A 21,868-nucleotide genomic window follows, 5' to 3' on the forward strand; every position below is an offset into this window, starting at 1 on the left:
AGGGAGGGAGGGAGGGAAAAGTGGGCGGGGCCTGCCGCCAGATTATTCTCTTTCGCCGCCGGCTCCCGCAAATAGATGGCGAGGGGGCGGGGACACGAGCGTGCGTCTGTCTCTAGCAACTCCGCCCACCTTGACACCCGGCCGGGAACAGCCCAGGCGCGGCTGGTGTGTGTGCGCGCGCGCTCCGCCCCGCGAAATGCGAAAGTTCGAAGCGCCTTTTTTGAACGGCGCGCGCGCGCCACTGCCCCCGCCCGCGCCGCGCGATTGAAAAGACGTTAACGGCTGTTAGGCTAAACTGCCGAACGGGATGGGGGTTGGAAGAAACCATTTTGGTCGCGGGGGAGGAGAAGGAATATGCATAGCTGCCAAGTTTTCCCTTTTCTCGCGAGGAAGCCTATTCAGCATAAGGGAATTTCCCTTTAAAAAAGGGAGAACTTGGCAGCTATGAATATGGGAATGTGGGGGGGGGGGGTGTTGAGAGATCATTTTATAAGTTTATACACGCATCAATAAGTCCTTACTTTCCCTTTTTTCGTTCCCACAAGCTTTTGGGAACTGTTTTTAATGAGGGGGCTGGTGCCGTACTGTCTTTTTATTGTAGCTGATCATTATTTTTGAATGGTGGGTTTTTTAATTTTTTTAAAAAATGTTTTCGCTGTTCTTATTTTTATATGTATGCCCTCCTGGGTCCTGCTCAGGGAGGGGGGAGCGAGGTATAAATAAATAATAATAATTATCTTACCTTATTCCACCTGCCCTTTCTATTTCAAATTGAAACCAAATCAAAATGGAAAACAAATAAATAGAATAGGGAAACGACCAGGGTTGTTGTTACTGTATTTTGTGGGATGTTAAGATGGAGAAAGGGATGCTGAGGAAGAAAACTTCCAAAAGTAGAAATTGAAATAACACAAGGCTTGTTTGCATGTGATACTTTTAAGTCAAAACACCATTTGGAGTTTTGGGGGGGCAGAGCAGAGAAATTAATGAAAAATTAAAAAATTTAAATTGTAAGACATTTGTGCACATATAAATATATCAATCATATTATCATTGGTGTTCACAGAGCTTGCAGACTCCCTCATGAACCATAATCCGGAGATTCCTATTCTTTTTTTAAAAAATAAACTTTCTAGCTTTTGTATTGACTCAGTTGTTTAATGTGGCAGAGCCTACACTTTGGAACTCCCTGCCTATTGAGATCAAGTAGGTTGCCCTCACTGCAGTTTTTTCAGCACCTGTCCAAAACAGGTGCGCCCCCCCCCCATTGGGGCAAGAATACAGTTGGTACCTCGGGTTAAGAACTTAATTCGTTCTGGAGGTCCATTCTTAACCTGAAACTGTTCTTAACCTGAAGCACCACTTTAACTAATGGGGCCTCCTGCTGCCGCTGCGCAATTTCTGATCTCATCCGGAGGTTAAGTTCTTAACCTGAGGTACTATTTCTGGATTAGCAGAGTCTAACCTGAAGCGTCTAACCCGAGGTGTCTGTAACCTGAGATACCACTTTACAGCTAATATGTTAATCACAAAGATGCAGCTCAAAGCAGGAACATAAATTGCTATATGGTGCAAAAGGCTACACGTACCGGTAACACAGGTTCCCAACATGCATACTAACACAATGTAACAGATCACAGTGAGAAACCGCACCGAATCAGCAAAATTGCCAGTGCTTATTGCGCATGTGTATTAAACATAAAATGAGGTAATGATGTACATGATTGGTGAAAATTGGAATCCTTTGTTTGAAACTTTATAAATACCATTACCTGAACCATTGGGCGTGGTTGCAGTTTTGCAGAACGATTCAACTGTAACCTATTGCTTTGCAAGTAGGTAGCCATGTTGTCTGACGTAGTCGAAACAAAATAATAAAAAAATCCTTACAGTAGCACCTTAGAGACCAACTAAGTTTGTCATTGGTATGAGCTTTCGTATACATGCAATGCACAATGAGCTTTGGTATCTAAAGAAGTGTGCATGCACACGAAAGCTCATACCAATAACAAAATTAGTTGGTCTCTAAGGTGCTCCTGGAAGGAATTTTTTTTATTTTGTTTCGACTATTGCTTTGCAATAAATATTGGACTCTGAAGTCCTCAAGCTTCTGGGCTGGCATAAACTCAGGAGAAAGTCATTTTTGGCTTACAACAGTGGGACAAACTTTCGCGGCCTCTTGCTCACAGAAAGCTCATGCCACAATAAACATGTTTCTTTCTTAAAGGTGCAAGATTTTTTTTGCTACACCGTATGAGCTGCTCCAATGGAATTCCTCCTGTTTATGGTTTCCCCGAGAGGACTAATTTTCTTACTTCTGGGACTGTTGGAAGAGAAGCAAACTGCCTCTTCTACACCTACTATTTGATGAAGCTGTTTCAAGTAGCTGCAGCAACTGTCAAATGCTAGCTACTACAGTCACCTGGAGGCTTCTTTGTACTTGATGTCACAAGGGACCCAGGTGGCGCTGTGGTTAAACCACTGAGCCTAGGGCTTGCTGATCAGAAGGTCGGCGGTTCGAATCCCTGTGACGGGGTGAGCTCCCGTTGCTTGGTCCCAGCTCCTGTCAACCTAGCAGTTCGAAAGCACGTCAAAATGCAAGTAGATAAATAGGAACCGCTACAGCGGGAAGGTAAACGGCGTTTCCATGTGCTGCTCTGGTTTGCCAGAAGCGGCTTTGTCATGCTGGCCACATGACCTGGAAGCTATACGCCGGCTCCCTCGGCCAATAATGCGAGATGAGCGCGCAACCCCAGAGTCGGTCACGACTGGACCTAATGGTCAGGGGTCCCTTTACCTTTACCTTTTTACAGTCACCTGGAGGCTTCTTTGTACTTGATGTCACATTCATTGGCTCCTGTGAGAACTAGTGAATACACATCCACCGCCCCAGAAGTTTCCATGGTTGCATGCACCTCTATGGAACAACACACCGCCACATAACTTGTGCATGAAGGGTGTTGCACAAGCATAAAAGTGGAAGTGTTTCTATGCAATTCTAGATCTTAACTTGAATTTTTCCTTAAATGGTTTAAATCCTTTCCCCCTCCTAACTAATCAAAAAGGAAAATTATGCAATAGGACTCTGATTCAACATCTTTGAACTTATTACGTATTTTGAAAAGCAAATCCACAATTTTGGTAGGCTTTTATGAGCTGCAATTAGAATTCTGGAAATTTAAACCTCAAGCAACCTTTGTTTCCTCTGATTAACAGCAGCAATGGGCTGCGGAGAATAAACTAGCAGTCAATAAATTTGAATTTAAAAGTATTTGCAACCCTAGTGATAAACAGAAACATGTTTGCAGAAGAAAATTACACAGTGCTTCACTGTTGGGATTTTCACGGTGGCAACAGTTATTCTGTTTAATATTATTCCGTATGTCATAGATTAATATAATTCCTTATGTCATAGATTATTATAATTTATCAATATTAAAAAATGTAACAAATACTTTTATCACACCCCAAAAGCTGCTGTGCAGTTCTGTAGAATCACTGGGTTGTATCCAACATTAGTTATGCCTATAGCAGACCCATTGAGATTAATGGACCCAAGTTAATCATGTCCATTCACTTTAATAGGTCTACTCAAAGGTTGGTGATTGGAAACAATCCAGTGTTGCCCAAAGTAGTAATGGCACCAAACAGAAATCTCTCCGTAGCTACAGCACACTTCTCATCACTCTAATTTAATAAATCACTATTAATCATACTGCACACACTTTTTTTTCCATCAGCAACTTCCCCTACTCAGACCTCTTCCAAACCCAAAGAGCTGTTCAATTATGTCTTTTTCTTTTGACTAGGAAGTTGAGACTATTCTGAGGGTGAATCACAACCAAGAGCAGGGATTCTTAGCTTGCTTGGAGCTGGAGCAAGGCACAGCTTTGAAATACACTCTCCATGTGCAAATCTGTACACTGGCTGTTGCAACCGGAAGCCAGTACAAGTAGACAGAGGCTTCCGTAAATGTGGTACTACTTTAGGAGGCTAACATGTGAATCGAGGTTTTAGCAACATTCCCTGTTTATCCGTTTGCTTTGTAACATGAAGAACCTTAACAGAAACTTTGTGTGTGTGTGTGTGTGTAAAAAAGTGGCCTAGGGTTTTAAGAACTCAGTTCCACTTTCACGTGTTGTGCTGAACTTTTCTGGAAGGAAGGCATGGATAAAAGTGAAGGTTATTTGGCTAATTTAGAAAAAAATATATAGTCCTAATAGGAAACCTAATAGAGCCAATGCAAGCATACTTTAGTCTTCCTTGCTGACCAATGTAAAAAATGAGTGTAACTGGCCAGTTACAAGCCACACTGAAACAAATTATGTTGTGTAAGATGAACTGATCCATCGTGAAAAGGAGACACTGTCATTCTGGATGAACTTTAAGTAAGCTCTTTGAGCATCTTCAAGACACAAAGCAGAGGATTCTCAGCACAAAGCTCCTCTACTAATCGGCAGGCTTGGGCCACCATTTTGGGATGGAGGCAGTGACTCTCACGTGCAAATCTCCTGATATTTTTAGACGCAGCGGTTCGTTTATGTTAGCCAATCGCAGTAATGCCATTCCAAGTTCATCTACTCCGGCACGGTACTTTCCAGCCGGCTTCCCTGATTCTAATACAATTTCAGCTCCCTCGGGGATGCTCTCGGAAGACATGGGAGTTGAAAGTTGTATGGGCACGAGGCGTTTGCGGATGACACCCATATGATGGGTCCTAGCTGTTAACTCCTGGCCGATATAACAGCCTTTGGTAAAACTGATGCCATTCATGTAAGTCAAGTTGGATTCCAAAGGGAGGGCTATTCCAGAAGGGAGGTCTTTAATTCCTTCTGGGACACCTGGGAAAAGGAGAAAATAAAGAGGTAAGCGTTGAACAACACTCATACCTTGAGTAGGAGTTAAGACTGGCATTTGGTGCTGCTACTGGTGAGTAGCTAAGTTGCTTATGGGGTAAAACATTATGATCCAATTCCTAAAGATGATAAGTCAGTGGGAACAGCAATTTCGTTCCAGCACAAGCACTAATTCTCAACTGGTTCTACGCACAACAGATATATAACAATGCTTAGGAAACATGTCCTTAGGTTACTATCACTTCTTCTGCCAGTCGCTGTAGGACTGGATACTATTTACCAATGAGTACTGAACGGCAGTATTTTCAATTACAACTTGTTGTTGTCTCTTGATGGCCCATCTGCTTTGAATGCTTCAGCCTTCCCAAATGTGGAATGTTTATTGGAAGCTTGTAAAGTAGAAGATCAGCAACTTAGGGAAGACTGGGACAGGAAATTAGAATGAACTACACAATAGTGAGGGGCGCGGGTGGCGCTGTGGGTTAAACCACAGAGCCTAGGGCTTGCCGATCAGAAGGTCGGCGGTTCGAATCCCCGCGACGGGGTGAGCTCCCGTTCCTTGGTCCCAGCTCCTGCCAACCTAGCAGTTCGAAAGCACGTCAAAGTGCAAGCAGATAAATAGGTACTGCTCCAAGCAGGAAGGTAAAGGGCGTTTCCGTGTGCTGCTCTGGTTCGCCAGAAGCGGCTTTGTCATCCTGGCCACATGACCTGGAAGCTGTACGCTGGCTCCCTCGGCCAATAACGTGAGATGAGCGCCGCAACCCCAGAGTCGGTCACGACTCGACCAAATGGTCAGGGGTCCCTTTACCTTTTTACACAATAGTGAGAGAAAACGAATACAGGTTTTTATTAAAAGAAGAACATATACCTTCCCAACTTCAGAACTGTTTGTTCATGAGAATGTTACCGAACTCCCTTCAGGCCTTTCCAACAATTTCTCTGTTTGCCAGAAAGCAGACTTTTTCTGGGACATAGAATCATAGAGCTGGAAGGGACTCAAAGGGTCCTCTAGTCTAACCCCCTGCAATGCAGGTATCTCAGCTAAAGCAGCCAGGGTTCACTGAACGTGATCCTCCTTCGTGGCAAAGATACTTCTGTGTGAACCAGTACAGAGGTGCACCACGCCCTCCAGAATAACAGCTGCAGAAATAGCAAAATTGTTGTCTTTTGTTCACATTAATGCCGTGATAGTGATTATTTCCAAAATAAAGTGTTTGTTTGGAAAGTACCTGCTTTCATGAAGCTGTGTTTCCTTAGAATCCAGAGACTCACAATTCATTTTTAAAAAAATTATGCTTTGGAGAACTGGCAATTATGGAAATTGTGCACACTGTGCACAAATACCAGCAGATCACCACCAGGGAGGTCCACACAATTTACATTAAATTCTCGATTGGCCAGGGTTGGGGAAGAACAAATCGGATCCAAATTTAGCAAGCTGTCACCACTACCCCCACACTCAAGTGTCAGTCTCAATGTCAGCTTAATCGTTTACAAACATTCCATTCACCAAGTTGATAGCTGATAAATGTCACTTTAAATAATGTTCAGGAAAGCTGAGTCTTTAGGTTTTGTTTCATTCTATAGGCATGTTGCCATTCCCACTAACAATTTTTAAAACTTAGTGGGGGGAAACCACAGCCGGGTGGTCAAATTGTGTTGTAATTTATAAAACAAAACTTAAAATCAGATCTGGTATGGTTCTCTCTATGCATATACAGGGTTTGCAATGTGGGGAAAGCCTTTCATAATATATGTCAGCCTTCCCCGACATGGTGCCCTCCTAATGTTTTCTCATCATGCAACTTATTGTTTGTAAGTTGCTTTCAGATTCACTTGAATGGGAAGTAGCGTCAGTATCTGAACTGATGTTTTGAAGGTGTTATTATCGCTTTATTATATGCTTGCTGCCCTGAACTCCTTCGGAAGAAGGATCAATATATAAACTTAATGAATACAGTAATAAATACAATAACCATTCAATTGACGTGCTAAGTGTTAATTCTGCAAACATTCACGTTTTTAGTTACAGATAGGTAGCTGTGTTGGTCTGCCGTAGTCGAAACAAAATAAAAAAAGAAATATCTGAAGAAGTGTGCATGCACACGAAAGCTCATACCAATAACAAAATTAGTTGGTCTCTAAGGTGCTATTGGAATGATTTTTTTTATTTTACTCATGTGTTTAGTTATCATTGTGCAATGCCTACATAAAGCAAAACCTCTGCTTCCAGAACAGCTGTTCAAAGATGGGGGCAGTTTTACCTTGTTTATACCTGTGCCTATGATAATCCTGAACGTTCCCAATCTGGCATCCCGGAAGAACCTCCAGCGGTTCTGTGCCTTTGCTAGTTATCAGCCTCCAACCCATAGCACCCACTCTGGGGTCAGGCGTTGCAACCACTGCTTTGCCGGCACACTGTTGGAGTTTACAGGCCCCCTCTTGAGACAGTTCCTTCGGAATGACAGCCCACAAGGAGAGGTCAAGGCAGGGGGCGATGTTGACTTTCCTCCGGATTTTATAGAGTTTCAAATGCTTTTGAAGGGACTCCAAGACGCCGGCATCACACTCCAACAGGATGTGAGGCTCTTCTTGCTGGTTTTCGTGAATTCTGAAAAAGATCCAAGATCAGGAGATAACAAGAGTCATTAATAGGAAGCCTTGATCCCAGTTCTGTCCCTTTCCTTTGCTGCAAAGAACCTCAAACTTTTCAAAGCTCTTCTTCCTTACATTGTGCCAGATTGTTTCCTGTGGCTGAAAACAAAGCAAATTAAGGCTGCCCCCTATAGATGCTTACTAGGTACCTCTGAGTAAATTGGGTGGAATTCACCAACTTGGATGGTTTTAAAAGAAGATTAGACAAACTCAGGGAGGAGAGGGCTCTCAATGGCTACTAGCCATGATGGCTATGTTTTGCCTCCACAGTTGGAGGCAGAAATGTTTCTGAATACCAGTTGCTGGAAACCATGGGAAAAGAGACTGCTTTTGTGCTCATGTTCTGCTCCCTGGTTTCCCACAGGAATCTGGTTGGCCACTGTGAGAACCGCATGCTGGACTAGATGGGCCAGTGGCCTGATCCAGCAGGCTGTCTATAAAAGTTTTAAGAAGCAAGAAACAAGCTTTCCTTGGTTGGGCTGAAATCAGAGCTATAAAGTGCTAATGACGAATTAAGATGGCAATGATAATGTTTGGCAATCTGCTACACTTCAATAGTTTCTTCTTGTTTGTTGCCTATGTCAGCAGAAACTTAGCCATATCTATTCATAAATAAGTTCTACTGGATTCAATTGGGCTTGCTCACAAGAAAGTGGGGTTAAGACTGCAGTCCAAGGCATTCTTTGACATGAATCCAACTGGGCCACCCTCCCACTGAGTTTTGTTAGTACAGAATATCTAGGAGTTTTATAGTTTCCCTAATTTTCCAGTCACAATAATAGCTGTTTATAGTATAGATTTCAAGGATTATCATCAGCCATGAACACTTATTTCAACAGTGTGCAAATTTTTTTGTACTAGCCTTTTTGGGGCAGGCATAGGAGAGACTGTGAGCCGGATTTCCATGTTGGGGGCAGAGGACAGGTGAATTGCTTCATCTCTCTTCTGCCAGCCCACTCACTTGTCCACATTCTTGGTCACTTATGGCTACCGTGACAATATTTAAATACAAGGCTATCAGAACAATATGTTCTCTTATCCAACAGAGGCTCAATTTTACTGGTTTGGAATCTGCATTTTTTTTTCCATCCAGGAACTTCAGTTCTTTGGGGACAGTATTTGGAAATATTATATATGTTCAGTATACCATATATTTTCCATTATATCTTACAGTTGTTACTTTTTATTGGTGTGCATTTGATTTCCCTCCAGGTAGACTTTCCTGCCTATTAGTCCTATGTAGTCAAAGCTAGGTCTCTTGGGTTCTTGAGAGGTCTCTGCCAAATTCATGTTCTACGCAGGCTGATCACAACAGGCAAGACCCTGGCACCCATGTATAGAGTCCTTTTTTGTTTTGCAATCCCTTATTTTGCACCACTCTAATTGGAGGAGGTGGGTATGACTAAGGATCCCTTGCCTGAGGGGGTCCCCAAATCCTGGAGCCAGCTCTGCCTTTAAGAAAACTGGCACAGGACTGCAGCCTCCAGCCACAATGTCATGCATGGTGACTTTGGAGCAAGTCCAAGTGCACTCAGTGGAACTTCCAAGTAAGCGCATGTGGACACTGGCGTTTGGCCCCCCTGCGCATATGTTGCAATAACCCTTTACCTAGTTATTTGTTATGTGCTGCATTCATCAGCCTTTGCAATGACTGTTACTGACTTAAAAAATGACAAATATCTGTACTACTGAAGGCATTTTTTTCATTCTGTAAAAAATAATGCTAAGGCGTGGTTGATATTTTATGCATGTTTTATATATACTGTAAACCGAACCTGTGATATTCGGATTAAGGGCCGTATATAAATTTAAACTATTATAACAAAAAAAAATTTTAAACGACAATACTAATTTTAAAAATAATTAAAATAATAATATACAACGGCAATTACCGGTATTGTGCCTATGGGGGACTAGAAAATCGCGTCCCCTACTTTGCATTCACTAACGCGCTCATCCCTTCCCCGCCCAGGTAGCTGCAAGCAGAGAACCCGCCGACTGACCTGTACAGAATGACGTCATAGAGGCACCTCCCCTGTACGTTGAGGGCATGCGCGTAGATCGCGCGAGGCGCGTCCGCAGCCCCGCCCCCCGCCGCCGCCGCCGCCAAACGCGTCACGTCATTGGTCAGCAAGCCCTGGAGGAAGGTCACCGCCTCCGGGCCTTGAAAACGGAGCAGCGCGCGGTTGAGCGGAAAGCAGCCGGCGGTCGCTTCCTCGCCTCGCCCGCCGCTCAGCCTCCTCCCTTCGCTTCCGAAGCGCAACCTGCGAGGGAGGCCCCTCCGCAGCGCTGCGCTCGCCCTCACCAGCATGGCGACCCGGGGAAAAGTGCCAAGGGTAGAGGCGCCGGCCTCCCTGCCGCCATATTGTGTGTGGCGGAGAGTTGAGGGCGGGAAGCGAGGTCGAGTGCGCAGGCGTAGACTAAGGACTCCTTTCCTGCCTTGGGCGCACCCTCCTGGCCGTTCCTTTTTACTGCAGCGTGGAGTGTAGCACCGAGAGGGGGCGGGGCTGTCGCCTCAAACCCCGCCTCCCATTGGCCCAGGCGCTGCTGCTGCTGCTACATTGTGCTGCACGTGCTCCCAAGGTGGTCGCTTAATGGAGATGTTCCGCTGCCCTGCTACCGTAGATCCTGTGCAGCTGCAGGGAAGCAAACCTTCCCCGCTGAGTGAGATGGCGCTACTCCCAAGTAAGCGTGCATAAGACTGCAAGCTGATTGGACTCAACCATTTGGGGAACGTGTTCCTGTACCTGTATGCAGACTGATTCAGGGCGCTGATTTCACACTCTATGCAACCTGCTGGTCTAGCTCCACAGGGAATCAACGAAGCGCTGTACTCAACAGGAAAGAAGCGCTGTCAGTATAAGGAATGATAGGTATAGCAGACACTTTCTTCTCTATTGCCACAGTGATGGGTCCAAATTACGCAGCATATTGATATTTTAGTAATTATTACTTGGACAGTCCCGCTGAAAGCTGCCCTGAGCCATGCTTGATTCTCTTATTCATAATATGCTTCATAAGTCTAATTATTTCAGAAAAATTGTTTCTTGTTGCTTGCACAATGTGCAGTGTACAAGTAACTGGCATGCAGTATGAAATCTCTGGCATAGAATGAGTTTTAAGTGACCCAAGGGTCATCTAGTCCAACCCCCTGTGATGCAGGAATCTCAGCTAAATGTAAAATTTGATTTTCAACTGTTTGTCACTCCACCCGTTCTGCTGTGACAGGCCAGCCCCACCAGGCCCCCTCTCCGTCACCTGCCATCTAAGGGGCAGCCATTCCACCAGACTGCCTCAGTGGGAGGAGATAAAAGTAGGGCAGGCACCTCTGACCCTGAATTGTTCAGCTGGCCATTATAGAAACAAATGTTTAGAAATTGGTTGCGCTGAGTTTTGATTTTCCTCTTCTCTCCTTGCCATTTCCCCCTTATGTCTTGCGTTTTCTTTTTAGATTGCTAGCCTGCATATAGGGACTGTCTTGTTTTGACTGTATTTAAGTTACTCGGGCAGGGACCCAGGTGGCACTGTGGGTTAAACTACAGAGCCTAGGGCTTGCTGATCAGAAGGTCAGCGGTTCGAATCCCTGCAACGGGGTGAGCTCCCGTTGTTCGGTCCCAGCTCCTGCCCACCTAGCAGTTCGAAAGCACATCAAAATGCAAGTAGATAAATAGGGACCGTTCCAGCGGGAAGGTAAACGGTGTTTCCGTGCGCTGCTCTGGTTCGCAAGAAGCAGCTTTGTCATGCTGGCCACATGACCCGGAAGCTGTCTGCGGACAAACGCCGGCTCCCTCGGCCTATAGAGCGAGGTGAGCGCCGCAACCCCAGAGTCGGACACGACTGGACCTGATGGTCAGGGGCCCCTTTACCTTTACCTTTAAGTTACTCGGGCAGCCTTTTTGGCTGAAGACCAAGGTACAAATGCTCCATTGAGGCCCCAAGCCTCTGTGTGTGTATATGCAAATGTGCATGGGTGGGTGATGCCAAACTGGGTCTTTGACTCGGATAAAATGAAGCCTAGTTTCGCCCCTGCTTAGTATCGTCAGCACTGATTGGCAGCAGCTCCTCTGGGTGTCAGGCGGGGCATTCGCAGCTGGACATGCCCTGGATTGAACCTGAAACCTGCATGCCAAGCAATTGTTCCGGACCCAGGTTTGAGCAGTTGGTGAAACATCCTATCATGTTCCAGATTCATTCCGGACCACTTCAAACATAGGTACCTGCCTTATGCAGAGCCAGACAATTGCTCCATCTAGTTCATTGTTTATAGGCTGAGTGACAGTAGCTCTCCAGGATTCCTTCCAGACAAGGGGACATTCCCAGCCCTTACGTGGAGATACTGGGATTTGAACCTGGGACACCATCCAAAGCAGATGTTCTGCCCCTGAGCCACAACCCTTCCCTTCTACCCCCTCTGTAGGAGGAAAGAGCTTGGATTTTGGACTCTTCCAGGGACCAGATGGCTGCCATTCATAGCCTCTTAGCCTAACCTACCTCACACGGTTGTTGTGAGGATGAAATGCAGAGGATGAGAACCATGTACACCAGCTTGAGCTCATTAGAAGAAAAAGGTGGCATACAAATTCAATCAATCATAGTCCCAGGCACTTCTCTTAGAATTGTGTGCATTTTAATTGTGACCTACATTAACAGCCAACATTTACCGGAAAATGTGAGGTATAACTATCACAAATAGACACCCCCATGCAGACTAAGCCTGTGTGTGTTTGTTTACAAATTACCGGTAAGTGCTGCGTTATGTGGGCTTTCCCCCTTACAAACTTCTTCCAGGGACCCCATTTTTAACGAATGTTTTAAAAAATGTAGAGTAGGATTTTTCAGACATCTCAGTGTGTGTTCTATTATGATGGGTGGGTGTGCGCGTTCCAACATACAGAGGAGTAGCTGTGTTATGTCCATGACTGCAAAGTGTCTTTTGGTACCTTGAAAACTTTTTTAAAAGTTTATGAAAGCTTAGCTTGTTGTGCTTATCACAGGGCTCGGTCATTCAAGATGGGAGGGATAATCCAGTGCAATGCCATTGGGTCTAAAAGTCTTTATGAAAAGCATTTTTTGCTCCACTGTTCAGCCAAAAAAGACTCCCAGGGGAGCTTATGTATTAGGACTGTGCACAGGGTGTTGCTAAAAAGCCCAAACTGAATTGGGTCAATTCAGGGGAAACTGGGCTTCAGGCAGTTCGGGTGCTGGTATGCAGAGTCTGTAGGGGTTTCTGTTCTTCCTGCGTGTTCCCCACAAGGGAAGCAGGCTACAGCAGGCTTCAATCCTTTGCATGTGCCTTCTCTGTGGGGCATCTGCCATGGCAATGGAACCTTGGGAATGGGTCGCAAGAATCCTGCCTTGGCGCAGGGAGGGAACTTGGGATCCTGTGAGGCGCGCTTGCAAAGGCGTGTCCTGCACCCCACAAGACTGAATTCTCCACTCGCCCGCTGCCGGGAGGAGGATCCAGTCCAGCCGAGGCCTGCCTCCCCAGCACGTTTTCTGTGGAGAACACGCTAGTTAGCCCAAGACATTTGGGTACCTGGGGCAAACCACAAAACGGCACACACACACCTTGCCACCTGGGAAGAAGGGTGAGTGAAGATCTACCTCAGGAACTAGGGGGAAATAAAGATCTACATTGGGATCTGCCGCCCCAGTGGATCCTGCTTCCTGAGGCGGTCGCCTCACCTTGCCTCATGGGTGACCTGGCCCTGAGCAAAGCAGACCCCTTAAGGCTTTCTGCTGGCCCCTTGACAGTCCCAGATTGCTGTGGACACGCAGGGTGATCCAGGAGTCTCGCCACCCATATTGGGCCCAATGCAGTTTTAGATTTCAGCCTTAGCAGTTGGGAAGGGGAAGTTTGGGGATTCAATCCTGCAGGTTGCTGCTTTGCAAGAGCCTTCTCAACTTAGCGTTCTTATCTACTACACTACTGTATTATGAACTGAGCCTTCTCTAGTCAGCTAATTCAGAAGAAGAGTAAATTAGTTTTGTGAAACAGTTATTCTAGGCTGAAGTTAAGAGTGGGCCGTCTTGTCTATCAGCCCAGTCCTATGCATGTTTATTCAAAAGTAATATCTGCTGGTTTCAGTGGGGCATATTGACACACAAGTACATAGCTGTATATGCGTGTTTTTTGGCAGATGTTTTAATGGGACGTCCTCTCATTTTGTTCTAATGGGGCTTACGCCTTAGCCTTAGCCTTTTCACTTCTCACTGCAAGAACAATGAGAGTCAAAACAAATGTGCTACCCATAGCTGCCAAGTTATCCCTTTTTTTAAGGGATTTTCCCTTATGCTGAATAGGCTTCCTCGCGAGAAAAGGGAAAACTTGGCAGCTATGGTGCTACCCCAAAGGAGCGCTGGTGAAGAAATGCACGAGGTGCCCTGTGTAACTCCAAAGCTTGCATCCAACATCCTTTAGCGCTGTTTGGACCAAATAAAAGGCATTTCCTCACGTGTTCTATTGATGGGGACACATGCAACTTCCTTAGAGCAGTGGGACTACAGTAATTTATAACTGCCCTTACTGCATCTGCTGCAACTTTTGCCCCCAGGACAGAACCTGAGAAGGAATCATTCTTCAGCTTTGCAACAAGAATTAGTGAGCCCAGCACTGATTGACTAGCACCTGTGCAGTCTCTAAGAAGCCTTTAAAATTTCCTGAGCAGTTTTGTGATGTTCAAATATTCCCTTTTGTTTTTAATAATGAACATGCAGAGCTTTTAAAAAGGGATGGGGAAAAGGGAAGCCTTTCTGAAGGGCAACAACAACAACAGGGAAGAGTGACAGGTGAGCCAGTGTTCCGTATGCTGGTATTTTAGCTGTTGTGATTGACATCAGGAGGAATCTTGGCTGGTGGGTGGCAGCAATCCTTACATCAAGTATGTCTTTACCCTGCATTTTATTGTTAGGAGCTATAATCTAGCAAACACGGAAACAAGTTCTCATGGCTGCAATTGCATTGCACTTCTTATACAACAAACCAGATCAAAAGTTTGATTCCATTTTATTAGTATTGAACAACGAATGTCCAACAGTTTTATGCTGTTGCTTTTCAAAATGTCCTATCATTCTAAATACAATCCAACGGTAACAATTTACATGAAAAATATTTACAGAGAAAAGAGTCAGTTTTGCACTCAAAACGTTTTTCTCATACAACTTGCAAGTTAGTACAAAAAATATAACAGCATAGATTTGTTATGGCCTTTTAGTTAATTTCAAGTATTTTCCAGTGGAATGGAATGTGAGTGACAGCATAAACTGGCTTCTGTTCTGGTTTTTAAACTTGAAACCTTTTAAAAACCATATTAACTGTTATAGCTTCCCACGTGACAGCCTGGGAACTGTTGCAATTTCTTTGTGGCAGATCTCAAGTCTCCTTCATAAAACTACAATTCCCAGGGTGCCTTGTGAGGAAGTGTTGGCTTTTATAGTTAAAATGATGGGTTCTTAAAAAACTTTCTCTACTGCAGATCATTATTGTATGTTGCTTATTCTTTGCGGGGAATCACATTTTTTTTTTAAAAAAATGCAATGGATACCACATGATAGAGTCCCTTGAAAGGCTTTTCAACGAAAACTCATTATAACTTCTACATTCCAATGCAGCTGTAAAGTGAAGTAACATGTGCACAAACACCTGCCCGCTTTCTATGAACACTTGCTATTTTCCTTCTCCCACCGGGGTCATTGCAGTAACATTGGAGTGTAGAAGGAGTTGACTAAATTTGCATCTATTTGTTTTCATTGCCCCACCACCCTTATGTAAAGCTTGCCCCACCACCCTTATGTAAAGCTTGCCCCACCACCCTTATGTAAAGCTTGCCCCACCACCCTTATGTAAAGCTACAGGGAGTTCATGGCTACTAGCCAGAATTTTCCTGTAATTCCTGATTTGCTTTCTTCCCCTCACTTTGGGAACAGGCGATTAGCCCAGCGGCCACAGACTTGGAGGAAACAGATGGGAAAGTTTTGAAGAAACTCAAGAAGCCTCTCTCTTTGCTAGGACGGAATGTGGGATATTCACACAGCCATTTTGACACTGAAGTCATCGCTGCAAAGTGGTTTCCCCTCCCCTGCTCCCACTGTTTTTTGCTTCATTCTTTCAAAAGCAGAAACTTGGTGAGCTGTTATCTATAGCGATATTGTGCTGCTGCTGCTGACCACAATGCTATTCACCAGGACAAAGATTTTAAAAATGGTTGCGGCACCAGGGACGTAATCTACACTGGGGAGTTGTTATAACACTTAAAATGTGTTCTAAAAATGTGACACCTCAGGGGTAATCTGTTCAAATCTCTAGAATGCCTTATATCAAAGTTTAAGCAAAAAAAACAGCCCGATGGCAGCTGATTCGCACAACTATTTCAGTGTGGGGAAGTCACCATGAAACGCTGTCCTCCCGTTTCTCAGCACCACAATTTTCTCTGGTGCTCAGCCAAAAGGCTCCGAAACTAGAACGGGCTGCTTGAGTTTTGAATTTTATGGGAAGTGAAAGAATGCTAAAATCAGCAAATTACAGAGGTATGGGGGTTTCTTTGTTGGTTGTGGGGAGACTTGTAGCTGCAGCTCCTCTGGGCAGCCACCAACATTTTTTCTCCCCAGTAACCCAGGACGGATATTAAGAGCTTCTGGAGGTCTGTGTGAAAGAAAGAAACTGGAAGACTTCCAGGCGGGCAATGGATAAGAATATAACATAAGGAGAGTCTGCTGCATCAGGCCAATGGCCCATCTAATCCAGCATCCTGTTCTCACAATGGCTGGCCAGGTGCCTGTGGGAAACCAGTAAGCAGGATCCGAGCCCAAGAGCCCTCTCCCCTCCTGCGGTTTCCAGCAGCTGGCATTTAGAAGCACTGCTACCCTTCAACTGTGGAAGCAGAGTACAGCCATCATGGTTAGTAGCCACTGAAAGGCCCCTCTTCCATGAAGCCCTCACTTCATGACCCACAGATTTGCCGTGATCTTAATGTCTGCGCCATCATTCCTTCAAAATATAGGCTGAGCCATGAGCTTTCACGTGCAGCGACTCAGACCTGGTGAATCCCGGCACAAATTTAGCTCTGCTTCATCCCTGGAATATTGATTTCCTTCTACCCTGAAATTGGAAATGTGAGCCTAGATGTCCCTGTTCTGTGTTCTGTTCCCTGAGATTAAAGAGCCCTTGCCTGATGGGAAAGCAATTCACTTTTATTTTACTGTTTCCTTGATGATATATGTAATCTTTCCCCCTCCAACTAACTGCTTGTCGACAAGTTAACTAGGGTGGCCTCCTTTTCTAAGACATAACTTTCAGCAGCTGCACAACAGGCAGAAATTCAACAGTGTTCGCGTTCCCCATCATTTTGGGGAGGGCTGCACCCGTCAAATTTCTGCCTGCCGTAGAACTGCTAAAACCACAGCCTCCGATTGGAAGAGGGGAGTTGGCAACCCCACTACATTTACAAGCCCCCTTCTTCTGTTGGCGAAGAGACTCTTCCTCCAAAATGAATCCCAATTTATCATAAATATTGACCACGTTTTTTTGCTTCCCCATATAGTATGGCAAAGACACTTCCCTTGACCTCAGCTCCTGAGGCTGTATCTGATGTTTGCAGCCTCTAGACCAGGCATCCCCAAACTTCGGTCCTCCAGATGTTTTGGACTACAATTCCCATCTTCCCCGACCACTGGTCCTGTTAGCTAGGGATCATGGGAGTTGTAGGCCAAAACATCTGGAGGGCCGCAGTTTGGGGGATGCCTGCTCTAGACTCTGAGGACCAAATGGAGCAGGGACAATAGACCGTGGTCATCCATTTGTTGCAGGACTCCCAGTAAGCAGTCTGTCCAGCCATCATGGTCAGTGGTCAAGGATGGTCGAAATTATAGTCCGGCAATGAGAGACATAGGTTCCCCCATGCTTGAAACAGAGGTTTGGTTTCAACCACACGGAGATCTATTGCAATTTGGCAAGGGGAGAACAGACCCAGCTTAATATTTCATTTTTAAAATATACATATTGCCTGAGTGCTTTTACACACGCAGGTGTGTAAGTGCTTGCAATTGCAACACCACGATCAATTTCTCTGCAAATTATGGGTACTCCTCAGATGCTGGCTTTGTCCAGAGGCCTGGGCATCCTCGTGAGCAACTGGTATGCCGATTATCTGCAAGATCCATGCTCAAGTGGAGGGAGGTGAGGGCGGCCACATCTGGGAAGTGGGCACAATGACTTCTAGAGTCTCAGAGCACCTACAGAGCCACAGGCTCTACACAGATATCACAAGTGTTCAGGTGTTCCATTCTTGCAGCGTTACTAAAGGCACTTTTGGTTAGGGTGTGGTACAAGCAGTGGTTAAAAACCCTTCTTAGTGACAGTGGCCGAAGGGAATGCTCCATTTCCCACTGCAAAGGAAGAAAATGCTCCGGTCCTTGTTTGCTTCTCGGCTCACTGCCGAGGAACAAAGGAGTAAGCGCTGCACGTCTCTGAAGCAGGTGACTCCACTTAAGTCAACAGTGAAAATCCCACAGACACGCTAGATTTGGGGTTTCAGCCTTGTCTTGGAAATCTGACTCCTGCTTTGTGGAAGCCATTAAACAGTTCAGAGGAGGGCATGGCTACGTATATGGATTAGTAAACCTTTAGCGAGTGCAGCAGCGCTCTTCCTGCAAACATGATCAGCCACTCGGAGCAGTATTGTAAGATGTCGCAGCAGCTTCGGCAGGCGGGCAGGTTGCGTTCCACCAATGAGGTTAGAAATTAAAAGGGTTATTTCAGTCATTTAAAGCAGAATGGGCGAGGAAAGGGGGGGCATGGTTTGGACTGGCAGTTGCTTAGCACGGACAACCCCCTATGGAGGAACAGTGGTCTTGATGCAATAAAGCCTTGGGCACAGAATTCGCACACACCGGTCCTCAGACAGCAAGAGGTGGCACTTGACGTAGAACACTCTTCTTTCCTCCGTAAACCCTGGCCCTGACCACAAACTTGCAAGCTGGTGTGGGCTGCCATTGGAATCAATGCAGTCAGAAGTGACATGACTTCCGGTTCATGCACAACCAATCAGGTACCAAAGGATAAGGATAAAACGGGGGCATAAGAGGCAGCAATGGATAGGTTGGCAAGAGTGTGGAACGCAGAAAAGGATGGATCGGCAAGGAGGAAAGCAAAGGAACAGGGAAAGCGGAGGAAGGGAAGACATCCCGAAAGCAACCAGCACAGCAAGGAAGGCAATACCTGAGAGCCATACTGAGCAAATCTGGATAGTCCCTCTGCATCATGGGGATAAGCCATTTAACTGGAGGACAGGCCTTGCAGCCAGCACACCCTCTCCCCGTTCCATCTGACAGGGGATACTGCCCAGGAATATACATCATGGCACAACCTCGTGACTTCTCTTTAGGAGTAACAAGACGTGTGCAAAGGGCTCCGCCACTTCCAGGTAGCTGACTCGTGCATCGAGGCGGCAGGCTTGGTGAAGGATGGCGGGGAGAAGCCTCTTGCCAACCCACTAGTTGGTCCTGAAATGCATTGCTCACAAACGTTATTTGGCAAGACCCAAAAAAGGAGAACCCCATTGCTGGCGCTGTCTTGGGAACGATTCCATTCCCAACAGAGAAGCCACCCCTATCTCGTCGTCGTCAGGCTATATACCTTGTTAGATCCACACGGAGTTCTTCCCATCCTTGCTGTTCGAGCTGCCTTTCTCTGAGCTGGCTTTGGGCTTAGCCCCTTGCTTCTCCTGCGCGGTGTTGACCCGGTTCTGCTCTGCCACCATCCCGCCGGAAGCCGAGCTGCTGGTTCTCGACGGCTGCCCGTTTGGCTGTGTGTGGTTGTAGCTCTGGAAAGCAATGTCCAGCTGCTCCTGAGCCACCCGCAAGTGTTTGTGGAGCGTGGACAAGTCCGGCGGGAGGTTCTCGTCGGGGCTCGTGCCCTGCTGTTCCTGGGCCACGTTGGCCAAGTTCTGCTCGTGAGCCATCAGGCTGTTGGGGACCTTGGCCTGCTTGTCCGACTTCACCACCAGGTTGTATTCCGGGGGGCAGGAGATGTTCTTCGGGTAGGCAGCATAATTGTAGGGCGGCTGGCGGAAGCTGTGCACCTTCCGGTCACGAATGGCATCGCGGATGGTGCCGATGCCCAAATGGCACATCTCGGCCACGTTGAGCAGCAGGCAAAGGCAGCTGACGACATACATCACCAGGAGGAAGATGGTCTTCTCTGTCGGCCTTGAGACAAAGCAGTCGACGTCGTGGGGGCACGGCTGCCGGGTGCAAAGGTAGTAGGGCCTAACCTCGAAGCCGTAGAGCATGTACTGCCCTATCAAGAAGCAGATTTCGAAAGAGGCTCTGGTGAGGAGCTGGAAGACGTAGATTTTCATCAAGCCCTCCTCTTGAATGTGTCTCCTGCCGTCGTGTTTCTTCTGCTGCTGCTGCTCCTTCTTCTTCTCCTCCTTTGTCTTCTTCTCTTCGCTCTCCGCCACATCGTCCACGATCATGGGCTCTTCCTCCTCGGCTCCCAAAGGGTCCTCCAGGTTGCGGACGGCTTGCCAGTTCAGCGCGAACTGCTTCTTCTTCTTGAAGCCCCGGAACCTCTTCTTCTCCTCCTCGGTGGACCTGGCGATCCTGTGGATGGCGTAGCCCAAGTAGATGACGGAAGGGGTGGAGATCATGATGATCTGGAAGACCCAGAAGCGGACGTGCGACAGCGGGGCGAAGGCATCGTAGCAGACGTTGTCGCAGCCGGGCTGCTTGGTGTTGCAAGTGAACTTGCTCTGCTCATCCGAGTAGATGGACTCGCCCCCGACGGCCGTCAGGACGATGCGGAAGACGATCAGGACCGTGAGCCAGATCTTCCCCACGAAAGTGGAGTGGTTGTGGATTTCTTCCAGCAGGCGGGTGAGGAAACTCCAGCTCATGTTTGTCATAGGGGCTAATCATTTATAACCTGCAAGGAAGGACAAGGGAGATCAAAGCACAGTTAATGCTGGTCTGTCCCACAGAAGGTGCTGCTGCACCATAAAGTAATATAATTGTAGAGTTGGCAGGGACCACCAGGGTCATCTAGTCCAACCCCCTGCAATCCCAGAATCCTTTTTGCCCAACGGTAGGGCTCGATCCCACAACCCTGAGATTAAGAGCCTCATGCTCTGCCGACTGAGCTATCCCACCTGCTTCCTAATGGGAGTTTTCCAAGGCTTCTATATGCGCTGCCTCCCCTGTTTCTGCATAAGAGTAACCTAAATTATATGGATAAAAATGACAATAAATCATGTGTAGCAGGTACTGCATAAATCATACCCCCAAAAAAGAACCTTTGTATAGGTATTCTCCCTCCCCTCACCCTTCTGCCAGGGGGCAGGGTGGATGGGCAGAAAAAGAGCTGCAGCCATGGTAGTTCATCTGCTTTGAATGCAGAAGTACCCGGGTTAAATCCCAGACATTTCCAGGCAGGGTTGGGATCTGACCCACTCTGAAATCCTGGAGAGTTGCTGCCAGGCAGTGTAGACAATACTGAGCTAGAGGGACAAGGCAGTTTCCTGCAATCTTAGTAAGGAGAAGGGCCATAGCTCAGTGGTAGAGCATCAACTCTGGGTACAGAAGGGTTCCCAGGTTCAATCCTTGCCTGAAACCCGAGAGAGCTGCTGCCAGTCACTGCAAGCCTCACTGAGCTAGACGGACCATCAGTCTGACTTGGTACAGTGGTACCTCGGGTTACAAACACCTCGGTTACAAACACTTCAGGTTACAGACTCCGCTAACCCGGAAGTAGTACTTCGGGTTAAGAACTTTCCCTCAGGATGAGAACAGAAATCGAGCGCTGGCGGCATGGCAGCAGTGGGAGGCCCCATTCGCTAACATGGCACCTCTGGTTATGAACGGTTTCAGGTTAAGAACGGACCTTCGAAACGAATTAAGTTCGTAACCAGAGGTACCACTGTATAAGGCATTTTTCTACGATTCTAAAAATAGAGGCACTGAGTCAGAGAGGGATGTCTCACCGAAGTATGAAATCTCCCTGTGACACACAGGATCTCTGTACACCCTTTTTTCCTTACTAGAGGAAACCCAGGGCAAAGCCTGGACTTCCCTCTTGATAAAGACCGGGCAGAGTCATCAGAGGCTGGGTAAAATAGCTTCACAGGCTGGAACCGAGTGCCGTTGGCGAACTCTATTCTAAGACCCGCTGGCAGGCAGAGGCGTCTTTCCCATGGGACTTAGTGGCTCGTTGCGCCAGGGCGCCGGCCTCTCAGGGGCGCCCCAGCGAGTGGGGGAGCTGCACGGCTTTGCTGGCGGCCCTGCATGCCACCAGATAGTTGGCGGGGCACAACGAGCCACTAAGCCCTATGGCTCCTCCTCTGCTGCCTCCTCCTCTTCCTCGG

At 46.7% G+C, this 21,868-nt stretch overlaps 2 protein-coding genes and 1 long non-coding RNA gene across 7 annotated transcripts in view; 1 reads left to right on the forward strand and 2 right to left on the reverse strand.

Annotated features, from left to right (window-relative positions):
* Nucleotides 1–3,333: 3,333 nt before the first annotated feature.
* On the reverse strand, nt 3,334–9,961 carry IBA57 (iron-sulfur cluster assembly factor IBA57). 2 transcript variants are annotated; one of them, XM_035129823.3, is made up of 3 exons: nt 9,515–9,961; nt 7,121–7,467; nt 3,334–4,841 (listed from the first exon to the last, which is right to left on the reverse strand). In XM_035129823.3, exons 1-3 carry the CDS (start codon nt 9,820–9,822, stop codon nt 4,450–4,452), a joined length of 1,047 nt encoding a protein of 348 aa, XP_034985714.2. In that variant the 5' UTR covers nt 9,823–9,961; the 3' UTR covers nt 3,334–4,449. The 2 variants fall into 2 exon arrangements, with proteins under 2 accessions (XP_034985714.2, XP_088509489.1); XM_088653363.1 differs by having other exon boundaries at nt 7,132–7,467; nt 9,515–9,905.
* Nucleotides 9,891–15,032, forward strand: LOC148684317 (uncharacterized). The gene is made up of 2 exons (XR_015946252.1): nt 9,891–10,753; nt 10,800–15,032. It is a non-coding gene; the product is annotated as an uncharacterized LOC148684317 (long non-coding RNA).
* The window catches only part of GJC2 (gap junction protein gamma 2), an 80,501-nt gene continuing 73,134 nt past the window's right edge, over nt 14,502–21,868 (reverse strand). For all 4 annotated transcript variants that reach the window (XM_060280992.2, XM_035129264.3, XM_035129267.3 and 1 more), the window contains one exon: nt 14,502–20,433. In XM_060280992.2, coding sequence (XP_060136975.1) covers nt 19,148–20,413 — 1,266 coding nt within the window. In that variant the 5' untranslated portion in view covers nt 20,414–20,433 and the 3' untranslated portion in view covers nt 14,502–19,147. The remainder of the gene's footprint in view (nt 20,434–21,868) is intronic.

This window comes from Zootoca vivipara, chromosome 11, assembly GCF_965207765.1.
Source record: "Zootoca vivipara chromosome 11, rZooViv2.hap1.1, whole genome shotgun sequence".
Lineage (NCBI taxonomy): Eukaryota > Metazoa > Chordata > Lepidosauria > Squamata > Lacertidae > Zootoca > Zootoca vivipara.